Genomic DNA, 21,652 nt, shown 5'->3' with positions numbered 1-21,652 from the left:
CCTGGGATGTGGATTGCAGACAGGTGGCAGGAGTGAGTCTCCGCCCATTGAATGATTTTGGTCACTTCTTCCATCGCCAGGGAACTCCTTGTTCCCCCCTGATGGTTGATGTTGTCTGATTGAAACCGTATGAACTTGGCCTTTGCTAGCTGAGGCCAAGCCTTGAGAGCATTGAATATCGCTCTCAGTTCCAGAATATTTATCGGTAGAAGAGATTCTTCCCGAGACCAAAGACCCTGAGCTTTCAGGGGTCCCCAGACCGCGCCCCAGCCCATCAGACTGGCGTCGGTCGTGACAATGACCCACTCTGGTCTGCGGAAGGTCATCCCTTGTGACAGGTTGTCCAGGGACAGCCACCAACGGAGTGAGTCTCTGGTCCTCTGATTTACTTGTATCTTCGGAGACAAGTCTGTATAGTCCCCATTCCACTGACTGAGCATGCACAGTTGTAATGGTCTTAGATGAATGCGCGCAAAAGGAACTATGTCCATTGCCGCTACCATCAAACCTATTACTTCCATGCACTGCGCTATGGAAGGAAGAGGAACGGAATGAAGTGTTTGACAAGAGTTTAGAAGTTTTGTTTTTCTGGCCTCTGTCAGAAAAATCCTCATTTCTAAGGAGTCTATTATTGTTCCCAAGAAGGGAACCCTTGTCGACGGAGATAGAGAACTCTTTTCCACGTTCACTTTCCATCCGTGAGATCTGAGAAAGGCCAGGACTATGTCCGTGTGAGCCTTTGCTTGAGGAAGGGACGACGCTTGAATCAGAATGTCGTCCAAGTAAGGAACTACTGCAATGCCCCTTGGTCTTAGTACCGCTAGAAGGGACCCTAGGACCTTTGTGAAAATCCTTGGAGCAGTGGCTAATCCGAAAGGAAGCGCCACGAACTGGTAATGCTTGTCCAGGAATGCGAACCTTAGGAACCGATGATGTTCCTTGTGGATAGGAATATGTAGATACGCATCCTTTAAATCCACCGTGGTCATGAATTGACCTTCCTGGATGGAAGGAAGAATTGTTCGAATGGTTTCCATTTTGAACGATGGAACCTTGAGAAACTTGTTTAAGATCTTGAGATCTAAGATTGGTCTGAACGTTCCCTCTTTTTTGGGAACTATGAACAGATTGGAGTAGAACCCCATCCCTTGTTCTCCTAATGGAACAGGATGAATCACTCCCATTTTTAACAGGTCTTCTACACAATGTAAGAATGCCTGTCTCTTTATGTGGTCTGAAGACAATTGAGACCTGTGGAACCTCCCCCTTGGGGGAAGCCCTTGAATTCCAGAAGATAACCTTGGGAGACTATTTCTAGTGCCCAAGGATCCAGAACATCTCTTGCCCAAGCCTGAGCGAAGAGAGAGAGTCTGCCCCCCACCAGATCCGGTCCCGGATCGGGGGCCAACATTTCATGCTGTCTTGGTAGCAGTGGCAGGTTTCTTGGCCTGCTTTCCCTTGTTCCAGCCTTGCATTGGTCTCCAGGCTGGCTTGGCTTGAGAAGTATTACCCTCTTGCTTAGAGGACGTAGCACTTGGGGCTGGTCCGTTTCTACGAAAGGGACGAAAATTAGGTTTATTTTTGGCCTTGAAAGACCTATCCTGAGGAAGGGCGTGGCCCTTACCCCCAGTGATATCAGAGATAATCTCTTTCAAGTCAGGGCCAAACAGCGTTTTCCCCTTGAAAGGAATGTTAAGTAGTTTGTTCTTGGAAGATGCATCCGCTGACCAAGATTTCAACCAAAGCGCTCTGCGCGCCACAATAGCAAACCCAGAATTTTTCGCCGCTAACCTAGCCAATTGCAAAGTGGCGTCTAGGGTGAAAGAATTAGCCAATTTGAGAGCACGGATTCTGTCCATAATCTCCTCATAAGGAGGAGAATCACTATCGATCGCCTTTACTAGCTCATCGAACCAGAAACACGCGGCTGTAGTGACAGGGACAATGCATGAAATTGGTTGTAGAAGGTAACCCTGCTGAACAAACATCTTTTTAAGCAAACCTTCTAATTTTTTATCCATAGGATCTTTGAAAGCACAACTATCTTCTATGGGTATAGTGGTGCGTTTGTTTAAAGTAGAAACCGCTCCCTCGACCTTGGGGACTGTCTGCCATAAGTCCTTTCTGGGGTCGACCATAGGAAACAATCTTTTAAATATGGGGGGAGGGACGAAAGGTATACCGGGCCTTTCCCATTCTTTATTTACAATGTCCGCCACCCGCTTGGGTATAGGAAAAGCTTCTGGGAGCCCCGGGACCTCTAGGAACTTGTCCATTTTACATAGTTTCTCTGGGATGATCAAATTCTCACAATCATCCAGAGTGGATAATACCTCCTTAAGCAGAGCGCGGAGATGTTCCAACTTAAATTTAAATGTAATCACATCGGGTTCAGCTTGTTGAGAAATTTTCCCTGAATCTGAAATTTCTCCCTCAGACAAAACCTCCCTGGCCCCCTCAGACTGGTGTAGGGGCATTTCAGAACCATTATCATCAGCGTCCTCATGCTCTTCAGTATCTAAAACAGAGCAGTCGCGCTTACGCTGATAAGTGGGCATTTTGGCTAAAATGTTTTTGATAGAATTATCCATTACAGCCGTTAATTGTTGCATAGTAAGGAGTATTGGCGCGCTAGATGTACTAGGGGCCTCCTGAGTGGGCAAGACTGGTGTAGACGAAGGAGGGAATGATGCAGTACCATGCTTACTCCCCTCACTTGAGGAATCATCTTGGGCATCATTTTCAGTGTCACATAAATCACATCTATGTAAATGAGAAGGAACCTTGGCTTCCCCACATTCAGAACACAGTCTATCTGGTAGTTCAGACATGTTAAACAGGCATAAACTTAATAACAAAGTACAAAAAATGTTTTAAAATAAAACCGTTACTGTCACTTTAAATTTTAAACTGAACACACTTTATTACTGCAATTGCGAAAAAGTATGAAGGAATTGTTCAAAATTCACCAAAATTTCACCACAGTGTCTTAAAGCCTTAAAAGTATTGCACACCAAATTTGGAAGCTTTAACCCTTAAAATAACGGAACCGGAGCCGTTTTTATCTTTAACCCCTTTACAGTCCCTGGTATCTGCTTTGCTGAGACCCAACCAAGCCCAAAGGGGAATACGATACCAAATGACGCCTTCAGAAAGTCTTTTCTATGTATCAGAGCTCCTCACACATGCGACTGCATGTCATGCTTCCCAAAAACAAGTGCGCAATACCGGCGCGAAAATGAGGCTCTGCCTATGATTAGGGAAAGCCCCTAGAGAATAAGGTGTCTAAAACAGTGCCTGCCGATATTATTTTACAAAAATACCCAGATTAAATGATTCCTCAAGGCTAAATATGTGTATATATGAATCGATTTAGCCCAGAAAATGTCTACAGTCTTAATAAGCCCTTGTGAAGCCCTTATTTACTGTCTGAATAAAAATGGCTTACCGGATCCCATAGGGAAAATGACAGCTTCCAGCATTACATCGTCTTGTTAGAATGTGTCATACCTCCAGCAGCAAAAGACTGCTCACTGTTCCCCCAACTGAAGTTAATTCCTCTCAACAGTCCTGTGTGGAACAGCCATGGATTTTAGTAACGGTTGCTAAAATAATTTTCCTCTTACAAACAGAAATCTTCATCTCTTTTCTGTTTCAGAGTAAATAGTACATACCAGCACTATTTTAAAATAACAAACTCTTGATTGAATAATAAAAACTACAGTTAAACACTAAAAAACTCTAAGCCATCTCCGTGGAGATGTTGCCTGTACAACGGCAAAGAGAATGACTGGGGTAGGCGGAGCCTAGGAGGGATCATGTGACCAGCTTTGCTGGGCTCTTTGCCATTTCCTGTTGGGGAAGAGAATATCCCACAAGTAAGGATGACGCCGTGGACCGGACACACCTATGTTGGAGAAAAGTCCGCGCCAAGAATGACGCAATAAAATGAAGCATTTTCAGCCCCCGCGAGCCTAACAGCCCACAGGGAAAAAAGTCAAATTTTTAAGGTAAGAAAAATAATTGATTCAAGTGCATTATCCCAAATATGAAACTGACTGTCTGAAAATAAGGAATGTTGAACATCCTGAGTCAAGGCAAATAAATGTTTGAATACATATATTTAGAACTTTATAAATAAAGTGCCCAACCATAGCTTAGAGTGTCACAGAAAATAAGACTTACTTACCCCAGGACACTCATCTACATGTTTGTAGAAAGCCAAACCAGTACTGAAACGAAAATCAGCAGAGGTAATGGTATATATATAAGAGTATATCGTCGATCTGAAAAGGGAGGTAAGAGATGAATCTCTACGACCGATAACAGAGAACCTATGAAATAGACCCCGTAGAAGGAGATCACTGCATTCAAAATAGGCAATACTCTCCTCACATCCCTCTGACATTCACTGCACGCTGAGAGGAAAACCGGGCTCCAACCTGCTGCGGAGCGCATATCAACGTAGAATCTAGCACAAACTTACTTCACCACCTCCATAGGAGGCAAAGTTTGTAAAACTGAATTGTGGGTGTGGTGCGGGGTGTATTTATAGGCATTTTAAGGTTTGGGAAACTTTGCCCCTCCTGGTAGGAATGTATATCCCATACGTCACTAGCTCATGGACTCTTGCTAATTACATGAAAGAAAAAGGGATTATCTGACTTTTTAAAACTATAAAAATTCTGGGAGTAGACTGTCCCTTTAATCAAATTTGAGCATGTACATAGTATGGGGAGATGTGAAATCACACAGAAACCATGTCTACAAAGCACACTGCTCCGGCAGATCCCAATCTATCTTTTGGACACAAATTATGCAGCATGTTCAGAGCATTGTAAGCAACGGTTAATCATGCAACTCACCTCATCTATCTTGATTTGCTGAAGTTCCCTTTCTGCTGCAGTGAGAGGAGCTGGAGCCGCGCAGAAAGAGACGTGTCTTTGGTAACCAACAAGGGCAATGTCTTCCTGTCACAAAAAATAGCACAATTAATTAAATGATTAATGATTTGCCTACATAAGATCACACAAAAAGAAAATGTATGCTTACCTGATAAATTTGTTTCTTTTTAGACACGATGAGTCCACGGATCATCTTCATTACTTATGGGATATTCCCCTCCTGGTCAGCAGGAGAGGCAAAGAGCCCCACTGCAGAGCTGTTAAATAGTTCCTCCCTTCCCTCCCACTCCAGTCATTCGACCGAAGTTAGGAAGAGAAAGGAAAAGCCAAGGTGCAGAGGTGTCTGAAGTTTATAATAAAAAACAACCTGTCTAAAAGAACAGCGCGGGAAGTAGACTCATCTTGTCTAAAAAGAAACAAAATTTATCAGGTAAGCATAAATTTTCTTTTCTTTTTAAAGACACGATGAGTCCACGGATCATCTTCATTACTTATGGGATTCAATACCCAAAACTAGAGGACACAGATGATACGGGAGGGACAAGACAGGAAACCTAAACAGAAGGCACCACTGCTTGAAGAACCTTTCTCCCAAAAGCGGCCTCAGCCGAGGCAAAAGTATCAAATTTATAAAAAGAGTGAAGAGAGGACCAAGTTGCAGCCTTGCAAATCTGTTCTACAGAAGCTTCATTTTTGAATGCCCATGAGGAAGCAACAGCCCTAGTGGAATGAGCCATAACACTTTCAGGAGGCTGCTGTCCAGCAGTCTCATATGCAAAACGGATGATACTCTTCAGCCAAAAAGAAAGAGAGGTAGCCATAGCTTCTGACCCTTACGTTTTCCAGAGAAAATTACAAACAGAGAAGACTGACTAAAGTCCTTAGTCGCTTGTAAGTAAAATTTAAAAGCACGGACTACGTCCAAATTGTGCAGAAGACGTTCCTTCTGAGAAAAAGGATTAGGACACAAGGAAGGAACAACAATCTCCTGTTCCTGTCTGAAACAACCTTAGGAAGAAACCCTAGTTTAGTACATAAAACTAACTTATCTGAATGGAAAATAAGGTAAGGCGAATTGAATTGCAACGCCGAGAGCTCAGACACTCTACGAGCTGAAGAAATAGCAACAAGAAATAAAACTTTCAAGATAACAACTTAATATCTAAGGAATGATAAAAACAAATATCTAACAGCGCTGAAAAAGACCTGTAGCTCCTAAACAGAATGGGCCCCTAGCCACCCACAATACATAAAATGAACAAGAAGAATACCTGAAGGAGCGCCTGTGCAAAGGCAAGGTCTATTAACAAAGAATTAAAATCTATATGTGGTCAAAAAGCTAAGTTAAAAATAATTATTTAATGACACATATAATAATAAAATATCAATAAAACTTAAACATAGATTACAGTCTAAAAGTAAATAAAAACGTGGACATAAGTCGACAGAGCTGTACAGTAATAAACAAGTATGTGCTCTAGGAAGTATGTTAATCCTAATATGCCAAATGGATAAATATATTGTGCAGAGGCAAATCCGGACAATAAATAACAATAAATACAATTAAGTGATGTAAACAAATAAGTGAAGTTGAAAGTTCATCAATTAGTTCATCAAATGGTTCCTCAAGTGTAAACAGTTCTCCTATAACATGGTATATCCAAAGTGTGAGTGCAAAAAAAGAAAAATAGAAAAATCTCCAATGGTGTTGGTGTACACAAAAGTAGAAAATGCAATACAGATAAAAATCACAAAAACAAAAATTGTGAATAGAACCAATGTGTGTATCCAAAAAAATAAACAAAAATACACAAAAAACAAAAAATCAATTGAACTGATATTAATCAGACAATAAAAAATAAAAATTGTAATAGAAAATCCTATTGAGAAGGAAGTGATCCAAAAAAACGTGGTGAAGGTCTTCAAATCCTGTAAGTGAAAAACAATAACATAGCACAGTATCATTTTAAAATGAATAACAAATAATTGAAATAGAGCTCACCATATGTTGTCAACGCGTTTTCCGCCCACTATAGGGCCTTTTGTATTTATTGCTAATTATTGTCCGGATTTGCCTCTGCACAATATATTTATCCATTTGGCATATTAGGATTAACATACTTCCTAGAGCACATACTTGTTTATTACTGTACAGCTCTGTCGACTTATGTCCACGCTTTTATTTACTTTTAGACTGTAATCTATGTTTTATTTACCTCTTAGTCATGGATCCATGCATTAATTTGCAAGTTTTATTGACGTTTTATTATTATATGTGTCATTAAATAATTATTTTTAATTTAGCTTTTTGACCAGAAGGGCATTGAAGATTGCTCTTAGTTCCAGGATGTTTATAGGAAGAACCGACTCCGTCTGAGTCCAAACTCCCTGAGCCTTTAGGGAACCCCAGACAGCTTCCCACCCTAGAAGGCTGGCGTCTGTTGTCACAATCACCCAGGACAGTCTGCGAAATCATGTTCCCTGGGATAGATGATCCAGAGACAACCACCATAGAAGAGAGTCCCTTGTTTCCTGTTCCAGAGTTATTCAAGGAGACAAGTCTGCATAATCTCCATTCCACTGCCTGAGCATGTTTAACTGCAGAGGCCTGAGGTATAACCGAGCAAACGGGATGATGTCCATTGCTGCCACCATCAGACCGATTACTTCCATGCACTGAGCCACTGACGGTCGAGAAGTGGACTGAAGGACTCGACAGGTATCTAGAATCTTTGATTTCCTGACCTCTGTCAGAAAAATCCTCATAGATATAGAATCGATTAGAGTTCCCAAGAAAGTCACCCTTGTTTTCGGGACTAGGGAACTCTTCTCCAGATTTACTTTCCCCCTTGTGAGTTCTCAGGAAGGATAGTACCACGTTGGTATGAGATCTTGCTTGTTGACAAGATGGCGCCTGGATTACAATATTGTCCAGATAAGGAGCCACCGCAATGCCCCACGGTCTCAGGACCGCCAGCAGAGACCCCAGTACCTTGGTGAAAACTCTGGGTGCCGTGGCCAGACCGAAAGGAAGAGCCACGAATTGAAAGTGTTTGTCCAGAAACCTGTGATGATCTCTGTGGATAGGAACATGAAGATATGCATCCTTTAAATCCACTGTCATCATAAATTGACCCTCCTGGATCAATGGAAGAATGGTACGAATAGTTTCCATCTTGAATGATGGAACTCTGAGAAACTTGTTTAGACTCTTGAGGTCTAAGATAGGTCTGAAAGTTCCCTCCTTTTTGGGAAATACAAACAGATTTGAATAAAAACCCTGCCCCTGTTCTGGAACGGGAATAATCACTCCCAGGGAGGAAAGATCTATGTAAGAATGCCTCTTTTTTTATCTGGTTTGCAGATAATCTTGAAAGAAGAAATCTTCCTCGGGGAGGAACATTTTTGAATTCCAGTTCACTATTTCTATTGCCCAGGGATCCTGAACGTCCCAAACCCAAGCCTGAACAAAGGAGGAGAGTCTGCCCCCTACCAGATCCGGACCTGGATCGGGGGCATCCTCTTCATGCTGTTTTGGATTCAACAGCAGGCTTCTTGGATTGTTTACCTTTGTTCCAAGACTGGTTGGGTCTCCAAGTAGGCTTAGAATGTTCCAGTTTGCTTGCTTCTCCTATCCTGAGAAAGGAGATGACCCTTACCTCCCGTGATATCGCAGATAATTTCTGTCAAGCCAGGTCCAAACAAGGTCTTCCCCTTGTAAGTAAATCGCTAGCAGCTTAGATTTAGATGACACATCCACAGACCAAGGTTTTAACCATCAGGCTCTGCGGGCTAGGATAGCGAACCCCCGAACTCAGCTGCTAATTTAGTAATTTGCAGAGAAGCATCCGTAATAAAGGCATTAGCTAACTTCAGAGCTTTAATCCTATCTTGGATCTCTTCTAAGGAAGTCTCATTCATGAAAGACTCGGACAGAGCATCAAACCAATAAGCTGCTGTACTGGTGACAGTAGCAATGCATGCAGTCGGCTGCAATAGCAGACCCTGGTGAACATAAATCTTTTTAAGTAGACCCTCCAACTTTTTGTCCATGGGGTCTTTAAAAGCACAACTATCCTCAATGGGAATAGTGGTTCGCTTGGCTAAGGTGGAAATAGCCCCTTCCACATTAGGAACCGTGAACCAGCATCAGAGATAGGAAACATCTTTTTGAAAATAGCAGATGGCGAGAAGGTAATACCTGGTCTCTCCCATTCCTTAGAAACAATCTCTGAAGCTGGCTTAGGAACTGGAAAAACATCTGAGTAAGAAGGAACTTCGAAAGATCTGTCCAATTTACTCAACTTCGCAGGAGCGACCACTACTGTGGAATCACAGTCGTCTAAGGTAACCAAAACCTCCCTGAGTAACAGGCGGAGGTGTTCTAATTGAAATCTGAAAGAGACCACCTCTGAGTCAGTCAAAGGCAATGAACTCTCTGAATCTGAAATTTCACCTTCTGATAGAGCCTCTATACCTCCATTTCAGTTCCCTGGAAGGGTACATCCGAGATTGCCACCATGGCATCAGAAACCTCACTGATAACATGGGTATCTTTCCTCTTACGTTTACCTTGAAACATAGGAAAAGCAGACAACGCATCAGAAATTGTGGAAGACATAAGCGCAGCTATGTCTTTTAGAGTAACTCCAGCAGGCGCTAGAGTAGAAGTACAGGGCACTGCTTGTGCGGGCGTAAAAGTTTGGGACTCTTGGGGAGAAAGCTGTGGCATACTCCGATTCTCATCATTAGACTCCTGAGAAGCATCCGCCTTAGACAAATCTTTTTCATGAAAAATCTTTTCTCTATAACTTAAAGCCCTCTCAATACACGAGGGACAAAAAGGAACTGGTGGTTCCACATTGGCATCCAAACACATGGAGCAAGTAACATTTTCCACGGCTCCTATGTCCATACTGAATTACCATAAAATGACAATGTAATAAAAAACAGATTTTCACGCAAACAAAACATTTTATTACAAAAAAACGTTACTGTCACTTTAAAAAATAAAAGGAAACTTTTTTTACTTGCAGAAAGAAAAAAAGTCTTCCCAAAATCAACCTCTAAGTAATTCAAAAAACTTTAACATAAACATTACTGTGGTTATAAATTTCAAAACGTCAACTATTTTACTGCTTATAAGTAAAAAAGACGTATTCTCAGAGAATCAATAAAATTCAGACCCCTTTACACCTCAGCAGCTCTGCTGAGGCGCCTACCTGCCAACCGGACATTACCTGCTATGACTGAAGCGATCCGGATACTCAAGCCTCTATAGTGCACTAACCGCTTGCTTAATTTATGTAAAAACCATGCGGTTCAAGTGCGACGATGCTCAGCTGATCCTCACACACAAGGCCAGGCTGAAAACTGCACAGTTTGGAGACACGCGCAAAAATCAGTAGCCCCGCCCATCACTAACAGAAACATAAGCCTAACCGGCTTCATAAAATAACAAGCCTTTAGAAAGTTAACCACCGTAATGAAAAAAATTCAGCTTATCTCCCAGCCCCAGTGTTCCTGTACTTGTGCTGTCAAAATAAAACTTTCCATAACATACAGAGTAAATGTCCCAACATAAAGCGTCCCATGTGTCTGAGCCTCCCATGTATGTCTCATCTAAAGTGCCAACTTTTCTCTGAGCTTTATATTGTCCCAGAATAAAGAAAAAGTCAGCACTTTAAGAGGTCCTCTCCCTCCCATAGCCCTGTGTAAAATGATAAAACCTGAGTTAAGATTGCTTAGGCCATCAAGATTAGGGCAGCATAAATGTATGGAAGGCGCAGTGAGAATTATGTCCCACCAGTTCCCATTGCTCTAAAGCCACCAAAAGCTCTACTGAAGAGACTGATATGGACTACGGCTACACACTAGAACAAAGAAGCACCATTTTGCACTACTTTAAAAATATTAAACACTTGATTGAAGAATCTTTTCTAACACCTCACTTTACCACTTCCTATCACTAACGTAGGCAAAGAGAATGACTAGAGTGGGAGGGAAGGGAGGAGCTATTTAACAGCTCTGCTGTGGTGCTCTTTGCCTCCTCCTGCTGACCAGGAGGTGAATATCCCATAAGTAATGAAGATGATCCGTAGACTCATTGTGTCTTTAAAAAGAAATTATTATCCTAGAAGCTCAACAAAAAGGGAGATTTTATAAAAAATAACAAGGTTGTGAAATATACCCTACCCCTTTAACCAATGACTGTCTCAATGATGACACCTCTTTACAACACCTGTGATTTATATTCCGCACCCATTAGACTCTAAATTTCTGTCCATGCTCACATAGTATTGCTCACCCCATCCAGGATTAGCTGGAGAACCATTAACAAACCTTCAACGTTCCAAAAATCTCATCCTTAATATGCCCTCCTCCAAATTCCTTCTTCACAGTTGCCCTTGTAGCAGCGTACAGCATCTTCAGTCGAACCTTTAAAGAAAAAAATATTCAGATATGTTATCTATCAATATTCTAAAGAAAAATGCTACTGACTAGTTATTTGAATAAAATATCTGTATAAATGAGTAGAGGGAAAAAATTCAGTGGAAAAAACATCATTTATGTAAGAACTTACCTGATAAATTCATTTCTTTCATATTGGCAAGAGTCCATGTGCTAGCGACGTATGGGATATACAATCCTACCAGGAGGGGCAAAGTTTCCCAAACCTCAAAATGCCTATAAATACACCCCTCACCACACCCACAATTCAGTTTAACAAATAGCCAAGTAGTGGGGTGATAAAGAAAGGAGTAAAAAGCATCAACAAAGGAATTTGGAATAATTGTGCTTTATACAAAAAAAATCATAACCACCATAAAAAGGGTGGGCCTCATGGACTCTTGCCAATATGAAAGAAATTAATTTATCAGCTAAGTTCTTACATAAATTATGTTTTCTTTCATGTAATTGGCAAGAGTCCATGAGCTAGTGACGTATGGGATAGCAATACCCAAGAAGTGGAACTCCATGCAAGAGTCACTAGAAAGGGAGGGATAAAAATAAAAACAGCCATTTTCCGCTGAAAAAAATTAATCCACAACCCAAATCATAAGTTTAGTCTCATAATAGAAAAGAAAAAACTTAAATTAGAAACAGAAGAATCAAACTGAAACAGCTGCCTGAAGAACTTTTCTTCCAAAAACTGCTTCCGAAGAAGCAAATACATAGTATTTGGTAAATGTATGCAAAGAAGACCAAGTTCCAGCTTTGCAAATCTGATCAACTCAAGCTTCATTCTTAAAAGCCGAGGAAGTGGAAACTGATCAAGTAGAATGAGCTGTAATTCTCTGAGACGGAGCTTGACCCAACTCCAAATAAGCTTGATGAATTAAAAGCTTTAACCACGAAGCCAAGGAAACAGCAGAAACCTTCTGACCTTTCCTGGAACCAGAAAAGCTAACAAATAGACTGGAAGTCTTCCTGAAAATTTTAGTAGCTTCAACATAATATTTCAGAGCTCTCACCACATCCAAAGAATGTAAAGATCTCTCCAAATAATTCTTAGGCTTAGGACACAAAGAAGGGACAACAATTTCTCTATTAATGTTGTTAGAATTCACAACCTTAGGTAAGAATTTAAATGAAGTCCGCAAAACTGCTTTTTTGATTTTTCATCAGGATATGGCAGACTCACAAGAGAGCAGATAATTCAGAAACTCTTCTAGCAGAAGAGATGGCCAAAAGGAACAACACTTTCCAAGAAAGTAGTTTAATGTCCAAATAATGCATAGGCTCAAATGGAGGAGCCTGTAAAGCCTTCAAAACCAAATTAAGACTCCAAGGAGGAGAGATTGATTTAATGACAAGCTTGATACGTACCAAAACAATGTGCAATTTTTCTGTGAAATAAAACAGAAAGAGCTGAGATTTGTCCTTTCAAGGAACTTGCAGACAAACCTTTATCCAAACCATTGTGAAGAAACTGTAAAATTCTAGGAATTCTAAAAGAATGCCAAGAAAATTTATGAGAACAACACCATGAAATGTAAGTCTTCCAAACTCGATAATAAATCTTTCTAGAAACAGATTTACGAGCTTGTAACATAGTATTAATCACAGAGTCAGAAAAACCTCTATGACTAAGCACTAAGCGTTCAATTTCCATACCTTCAAATTTAATGATTTGAGATCTTGATGGAAAAATGGACCTTGAGATAGAAGGTCTGGCCTTAATGGAAGTGGCCAAGTTTGGCAACTGGACATCCGGACAAGACCCGCATACCAAAACCTGTGAGGCCATGCTGGAGCCACTAGCAGCACAAACGATTGCTCCATGATGATTTTTAAGATCACTCTTGGCAGAAGAACTAGAGACGGTAAAATATAAGCAGGATGATAACACCAAGGAAGTGTCAACGCATCCACTGCTTCCGCATGAGGATCCCTGGACCTGGACAGGTACTTGGGAAGTTTCTTGTTTAGATGAAATGCCATCAAATCTATTTCTGGAAGACCCCACATCTGAACAACTTGAGAAAACACATCTGGGTTGAGAGACCACTCCCCTGGATGTAAAGTCTGACGACGGAGGTAATCCGCTTCCCAATTGTCTATACCTGGGATATGAACCACAGAAATCAGACAGGAGCTGGATTCCGCCCAAACAAGTATCCGAGATACTTCTTTCATAGCTTGAGGACTATGATTGACATAAGCCACAGTTGTGATATTGTCTGTCTGAAAACAAATGAACGATTCTCTCCTCAACAGAGGCTAAAACTGAAGAGCCCTGAGAATCGCACGGAGTTCCAAAATATTTATTGGTATCCTCGCCTCTTGAGACTGCCAAACCCCTTGTGCTGTCAGAGATCCCCAAACAGCCCCCCAACCTGAAAGTCTTGCATCTGTTGTGATTACAGCCCAGGTTGGACGTACGAAAGAGGCCCCTAGAAACATACGATGGTGATCTAACCACCAAGTCAGAGAGTCAACATTGGGATTTAAGGATATTAATTGTGATATCCTTGTATAATCCCTGCATCATTGGTTCAGCATACAAAGCTGGAGAGGTCTCATATGAAAACGAGCAAAGGGGATCGCGACAAGCTGAAACCAATTTTAATCGTCTCTTGTCTCTTAGGGACAGAGTCATGGACACTGAATCTATCTGGAAACCTAAAAAGGTTACCCTAGTCTGAGGAATCAAAAAACTTTTTGGTAAATTGATCCTCCAACCATGTCTTTGAAGAAACAACACTAGTTGATTTGTGTGAGATTCTGCAGAACGTAAAGACTAAGCAAGTACCAAGATATCGTCCAAATAAGGAAACACCGCAATACCCCGCTCTCTGATTACAGAGTGTAGGGCACCGAGAACCTTTGAAAAGATTCTTGGAGCTGTCGCTAGACCAAAAGGAAGAGCAACAAATTGGTAATGCTTGTCTAGAAAAGAGAATCTCAGGAACTGATAGTGATCTGGATCAATCGGAATATGAAGATATGCATCCTGTAAGTCTATTGTGGACATATAATGCCCTTGCTGAACAAAAGGCAGAATAGTCCTTATAGTCACCATTTTGAAAGTTGGTACCCTTACATATTGATTCAAAATCTTTAGATCCAAAACTGGTCTGAATGAGTTTTCTTACTTTGGGACAATGAATAGATTTGAATAAAACCACAGACCCTCTTCCTGAAACGGAACTGGCATTATTACCCCTGATAACTCCAGGTCTGAAACACACTTCAGGAAAGCCTGAGCCTTTACTGGGTTTGCTGGAATGCGTGAGAGAAAAAAATCTTCTCACAGGCGGTCTTACTCTGAATCCTATTCTGTACCCCTGAGAGACAATCCATTGATTTTGTACCGAATTGATCCAAACATTTTTGAAAAATCTTAATCTGCCCCCCACCAGCTGAGCTGGAATGAGGGTCGCACCTTCATGCGGACTTGGGGGCTGGCTTTGATCTCTTAAATGGCTTGGACTTATTCCAATTTGAGGAAGGCTTCCAATTGGAAACAGATTCCTTGGGGGAAGGATTAGATTTCTGTTCCTTATTTTGTCGAAAGGAAAAAAACGGTTAGAAGCTTTAGATTTACCCTTAGGTCTTTTATCCTGAGGCAAAAAAACTCCCTTCCCCCCAGTAACAGTTGAAATTATTGAATCCAACTGAGAATCAAATAAATTATTACCTTGGAAGAAAGAGATAGCAATCTGGACTTAGAAGTCAGCATTCCAAGATTTAAGCCACAAAGCTCTTCTAGCTAAAATAGCTAAAGACATAGATTTAACATCAATTTTGATGATATAAAAAATAGCATCACAGATAAAATGATTAGCATGTTGGAGTAAGCGAACAATGCTAGACAAATCAGAATCCAATTCTTGTTGCGGTAAATGTTCCAACCAAAAGGTTGATGCAGCTGCAACATCAGCCAAAGAAATTGCAGGCCTGAGAAGATGACCAGCATATAAATAGGCTTTCCTTAGATAAGATTCAAGTTTTCTATCTAAATGATCTTTAAAAGAAGTACTATCTTCTGTAGGAATAGTAGTATGTTTAGCAAGAGTAGAGATAGCCCCATCTTTAGGGATCTTTTCCCAAAACTCTAAAGAAACTGCTGGCAAAGGGTACAATTTTTTAAACCTTGAAGAAGGAATAAAAGTACCACCAAGCCTATTCCATTCCTTAGAAATCATATCAGAAATAGCATCAGGAACTGGAAAAACCTCTGGAATAACCACAGGAGGTTTATAAACAGAATTTAAACGTCTACTAGTTTTAATATCAAGAGGACTAGTTTCCTCCATATCCAATGTAATCAACACTTCTTTTAATAAACAACGAATATACTCCATTTTAAACAAATAAGATTTGTCAGTGTCAATATCTGAGGCAGGATCTTCTGAACCAGATAGATCCTCATCAGAGAAGGATAATTCAGTATATTGTCGGTCATTTGAAATTTCATCAACTTTATGAGAAGTTTTTAAAGACCTTTTACGTTTATTAGAAGGCGGAATAGCAGACAAAGCCTTCTGTATAGAATCATAAATTCTTTTAAATTTACAGGTATATCTTGTGCATTAGATGTTGAGGGAACAGCAACAGGTAATGAACTACTACTGATGGATACATTTTCTGCATGTAAAAGTTTATCATGACAGCTATTACAAACCACAGCTGGAGATATAACCTCCACAAGTTTACAACAAATGCACTTAGCTTTGGTAGAACCATTATCCGGCAGCAGAGTTCCAACAGTGACTTCTGAAACAGGATCAGATTGAGACATCTTGCAAAATGTAAGAGAAAAAACAACATATAAAGCAAAATTATCAATTTCCTTATATGGCAGTTTCAGGAATAGGAAAAAAATGCAAACAGCATAGCCCTCTGACATAGAGAAAAGGCAAGAGGTATATAGGAATGGGGTCTTAAATAATGAAAATATTTGGCACCAAGTATGAGGCACGGCATAAACAGAAAAATATTTTTTGCTGCCAAAAATGTCCGGAAATGACACTCGCGTCACAGAAGACTCAACCTTGTGAAGGACTCGGCGTCAGCCAAGACGCCGGAAACTAACGTAACTTTGCGCCAAAAAAATCTCGAACCAAGAATGACGCAATAAACTTTAGCATTTTGCGCCCTCGCAAGCCTAATTCTGCCCGCGAATTTAAAAGATTGTCAAATTGAAAAAGACTACACCCCAGGTAAGAAATAAATTTTTCCTAAAAAAACATTTCCCAGATATGAAACTGACCGTCTGCAAAAGGAAATATACTGAAAACCTGAATCATGGCAAATATAAGTACAATACATATATTTAGAACTTTATAAAATAGGAATGGAAGGGTCCCTGAATGAGAAGGTCCTGCCTCAATGGAAGCTTCCACGGTGGCAGAGAGGACATGTCCACCAGATCGGCATACCAAGTCCTTCGAGGCCACGCAGGAGCGATGAGAATCACTGAAGCCCTTTCCTGTTTGATCCGAGCAATCACCCGGAGAAGGAGAGCAAACGGTGGAAACACATAAGCTAGGTTGAACGATCAAGGCACTGCCTAGGCATCGATCAGTTTGGCCTGAGGATCCCTTGACCTGGATCCTTATCTCGGGAGCTTGGCATTCTGACGAGATGCCATAAGATCCAGCTCCGGTCTGCCCCATCTGAGAATCAGGGTGGCAAAGACCTCCGGATGCAGTTCCCATTCCCCCGGATGAAACGTCTGTCTGCTCAAAAAATCCGCTTCCCAGTTGTCCACTCCTGGGATGTAGATTGCTGACAGATAACAAGAGTGAGCCTCCGCCCACCGAATTAGCTTGGATACTTCTGTCATCGCTAAGGAACTCCTTGTTCCTCCCTGATGATTGATGTAGGCCACAGTCGTGATGTTGTCCTACTGAAATCGGATAAATTTGGCCGAAGCCAACTGAGGCTAAGTCTGAAGCTCATTGAATATGGCTCTTAACTCCAGAATATTGATTGGAAGTAGAGACTCCGACCGAGTCCACACACCCTGAGCCTTCAGGGAATTCCAGACTGCACCCCATCCTAGTAGACTGGCGTCCGTTGTCACCATCACCCATGAGGGCCTGCGGAAGCACGTCCCTTGGGACAGATGATCCGGCGACAACCACCAAAGAAGAGAGTCCCTTGTCTCCTGATCTATATCTATCTGAGGAGACAAATTTGCATAATCTCCATTCCACTGTCTGAGCATGCTCAGTTGTAGAGGTCTGAGATGAAAACGAGCAAACAGAATGATGTCCATTGCTGCCACCATCAATCCAATTAACTCCATGCACTGAGCCACTGATGGCCGAGGATTGGACTGAAGGGATCGGCATGTATTCAGAATCTTTAACTTTCTGACTTCCGTCAAAAAGATCTTCATGGATATAGAGTCTATTAGAGTTCCCAGGAAAGGAACCCTTGTCTGTGGAACTAGTGAACTCTTTTCTAGATTCACCTTCTACCAGGGAGTCCTTAAAAAGGATAGAACAATGTCGGTATGAGACCTTGTCAGCTGATAAGACGCCTGGATCAGAATATCGTCCAGATAAGGCGCCATTGCAATGCCCCGCGGCCTGAGAACCGCCAGCAGAGACCCTAGAACCTTCATGAAGATCCTGGGTGCCGTGGCCAGCCCAAAGGGAAGGGCCACGAACTGAAAATGTTTGTCCCGAAAGGCAAACCTCAGGAACTGGTGATGATCTCTGTGGATAGGAATATGAAGATATGCATCCTTTAAATCCACGGTAGTCATATATTGACCCTCCTGGATAAATGGAAGAATTGTCCGAATAGTCTCCATCTTGAAGGATGGAACTCCAAGAAACTTGTTTACACTCTTGAGATCTAAAATGGGTCGAAACATTCCCTCTTTTTTGGGAACCACAAAAAGATTTGAGTAAAACCCCTGCCCCTGTTCCTGTATTGGGACGGGACAAATTACTCCCATAGTGGGGAGGTCTTTTACACAACGTAAGAATGCCTCTCTTTTTATCTGGTCTACAGACAATCGTGAAAGAAAAAACCTTCCCCTTGGGAAGGAATTTTTTAACTCCAACTGATACCCTTGAGACACTATTTCTAGTGTCCAAGGATCCTGAACGTCTCTTATCCAAGCCTGGACAAAGAGAGAAAGTCTGCCCCCTACTAGATCCGGTCCCGGATCAGGAGCCGCCCCTCCATGCTGTTTTGGGAGCAGCAGCGGGTTTCTTGGGTTGTTTACCTTTGTTCCAAGCCTGATTGGGTCTCCAGGTGAGCTTGGCTTAAGGACAATTCCCTTCCTGTTTAGCGGAAGAGGAAGGGGGAACTCCTTTGAAATTACGAAAGGAACGAAAATTACTCTGTCGTCCCCTTTGCTTAGATGTTTTGTCTTGAGGGAGGAGATGACCCTTGCCTCCCGTAATATCAGAAATTATTTCTTTCAAATCAGACCCGAATAGGGTCTTCCCCTTGAAAGGAATAGCCAAAAGCTTGGATTTGGAGGACACATCCGCAGACCAAGATTTTAACCATAAAAGTCTTCGTGCTAAGATGGAGAATCCCGAACTCTTAGCCGCTAATTTGGTGATCTGAAAGGAAGCATCCATAATAAAAGAATTAGCAAGTTAAGGGCCTTAATTCTGTATCTCCTCTAAAGATGTCTCAGTTCTAAGAGACTCTTCTAGAGAATCAAACCAAAAAGCAGCCGCAGTCGTGACAGTTCCAAAGCAGGCCGCCAGTTGCAATAAAAACCCTTGATGAATATAGAGCTTCTTGAGAAGACCCTCCAACTTCTTATCCATGGGGTCTTTGAAAGCACAACTGTCCTCGATAGGAAGTCGTACGCTTCGCCAGGGTAGAAATAGCTCCCTCTACCTTAGGGACCGTCTGCCAAGAGTCCCGAACGGTGTCAGCTATAGGCTACATTATCTTAAAAATAGGGGAAGGGGAGAACGGGATACCCGGTCTTTCCCATTCCCTTGCAATAATTTCCGAAATTCTCTTAGGAACCGGAAAAACACTGGAATAAGAAGGGACCTCTAAGTATCTGTCCATCTTACTCAATTTCTCTGGTGGGACCACAATAGAGTCACAGTCGTCCAGAGTCACCAAAACCTCTCGCAGCAACAGACGGAGGTGTTCAAGCTTAAATCTGAAGGACATGACGTCCGAATCTGTCGGGGGCAATGCACTTCCTGAGTCAGACAGTTCCCCCCTACCCCCCAAATCAGAGCCCTGGGAAGGTATATCTGAGATAGCCATCAGATCATCAGAAGTCGCAGGGACCGCATGGGCCTCTGTCCTACTGCGTTTGCCTTGTAACATTGGCAACTTAGATAAAACTTCTGTAAGAGTGGATGACATAACTGCAGCCATATCCTGCAGAATGAATGAAGTGGACACAGTTGAAGAACACGCTGTCGCTTGGGCGGGCGTTAAAGGTTGCGACGCTTGGGGAGAAAGTTGCGGCATACGCTGAATCTCATCAGTCTGAGAAGCATCCTTAGATGTACTTGCATTAAAGAAAATTTGTTCCTTAAATTGTCAAGCCCTCTCAGTACATGAGGGACAAAAAGGAATAGGGGGTTCCACATTGGCATCTAAACACATAGAACATGTACTTTCCTGAAGTTCAGCCATGACAAACAAACCAGCAATAGCAAAATTGGTCGTTTTTTACTTAATTAAAAATAATTATAAATGCCAAAACTTAGAGAATTTTTTAAAAAAAAACACGCATAGTGTGTCTTTAAAAAATAAAACCGCAATAAATTTTTCTGCTCTGCAATAACCCTTATTGTAATAACAAGGAGCACTATAAGACTTTTAGTACATTATGCTTTATCTGCACAATCTAACTATGCGCAACGATTAAGCCAAACGTTGGCACTTGCACCTCGCCACAGCTCTACTGCGGCGCCTACCTGCCCCCACGAGACACTGAAGCACAATCCGTGAGCAGCGTTCCTAAGCCTGTTTGTGAAGGTTGTAGACACAAACTGACTTAGGCCACACCGGAGCCTAGAGATCTGCTGCTGATCGAGGATCCGGATCCCGCCCATCGTGGGCGTAAACTAAGTCCCCGGTAAAAAGAAAACTGTATGGGGATAAAAACGTCGGTTTTAACCAAACATAAACCCTAATAAAGTGTACTGCCAATGTGTCCCTCAAATAAGCAACACACTCCCCTGTCCTGTCAGTAACTTAACCACAGTTAACGTTAGAACACTTGAGGAATGTTTAACTCCGCAATCTCCCAGCATCAAGCCCACAAACATATTATACCCACCGGGTCAATTAACTATTAGGGTACAGAAAAAAAACAAAAAAAACACAGTCGACTTCACCTAATAGATAGGTGAACCCCATGCACACTCCTCATGACCTCTGTGCAAACTGATTACCCCTTCCCGGTATAGGGAATACATGGCAGTCTGTCCTGAGATACCTCCGTCTCCCCAGAAGCAAATGACTGCACATACCTTAATGCTGAGCGCAGCATGATGTGGTCCCACACAATGAAGATGCACTTTTCACCACCTTCAGCCGATCTGTGGGAACAAACAGGGTCTTAGATAATGTTTGCTAAGACCATCATCATCAAGGCAGCAAAAAGTATGGGAGTCACAGAATGAAGATTTCCCTGGTCCCTTGATGTCTACCCTGAGAAAAATAGTACTCACTGGTACTATTTAAAACAAAAAACACTTGATTGAAGAATCTAAACTAACACCTCACTTTACCTCTTCCTATCACTAACACAGGCAAAGAGAATGACTGGGGTGGGAGGGAAGATAGGAGCTATATATACAGCTCTGCTGTGGTGCTCTTTGCCTCCTCCTGCTGACCAGGAGGCGATATCCCATAAGTAAGGATGAAATCCGTGGACTCGTCATATCTTGTAAAAGAAAATTAATTTACACTAATGTTATAGTTTCTCAAAGGAATTTTGAGACTCTGTTTTCTCACACACACACACAAACAAACAACATACAATTGCGAAGTTATAATAAGTGTTGGTGTATAAGGTTATTGCAGCCACATCAATTTCTGACAGATGTATATCAAGTACATGTTAATGCAAAATTCATAGACTAACACAGACAGTAGAACAACCTGTACTACAGAGCTTAGAGGTTTTCAATCTGGTAGAGTCATAGGATGCCATCTTTACAAGTAAGTTTATCAAATTTCTGTAACACTGAACATACAGGGAGTGCAGAATTATTAGGCAAGTTGTATTTTTAAGGATTAATTTTATTATTGAACAACAACCATGTTCTCAATGAACCCAAAAA

At 41.6% G+C, this 21,652-nt stretch overlaps 1 protein-coding gene across 1 annotated transcript in view; it reads right to left on the bottom strand.

Moving 5' to 3' along the window:
- TWF2 (twinfilin actin binding protein 2) overlaps nt 1-21,652 on the bottom strand; it is a 609,681-nt gene that overhangs the window by 512,857 nt on the left and 75,172 nt on the right. Inside the window, exons 4-5 of the mRNA XM_053721088.1 lie at nt 11,247-11,342; nt 4,866-4,970 (exon numbers count right to left, since the gene is read on the bottom strand). Of these exons, the coding sequence (XP_053577063.1) occupies nt 4,866-4,970; nt 11,247-11,342 (201 nt within the window). The remainder of the gene's footprint in view (nt 1-4,865; nt 4,971-11,246; nt 11,343-21,652) is intronic.

This window comes from Bombina bombina, chromosome 7, assembly GCF_027579735.1.
Source record: "Bombina bombina isolate aBomBom1 chromosome 7, aBomBom1.pri, whole genome shotgun sequence".
Taxonomy (NCBI): Eukaryota; Metazoa; Chordata; class Amphibia; order Anura; family Bombinatoridae; genus Bombina; species Bombina bombina.
This window is presented reverse-complemented; position numbering and strand designations above follow the sequence as displayed.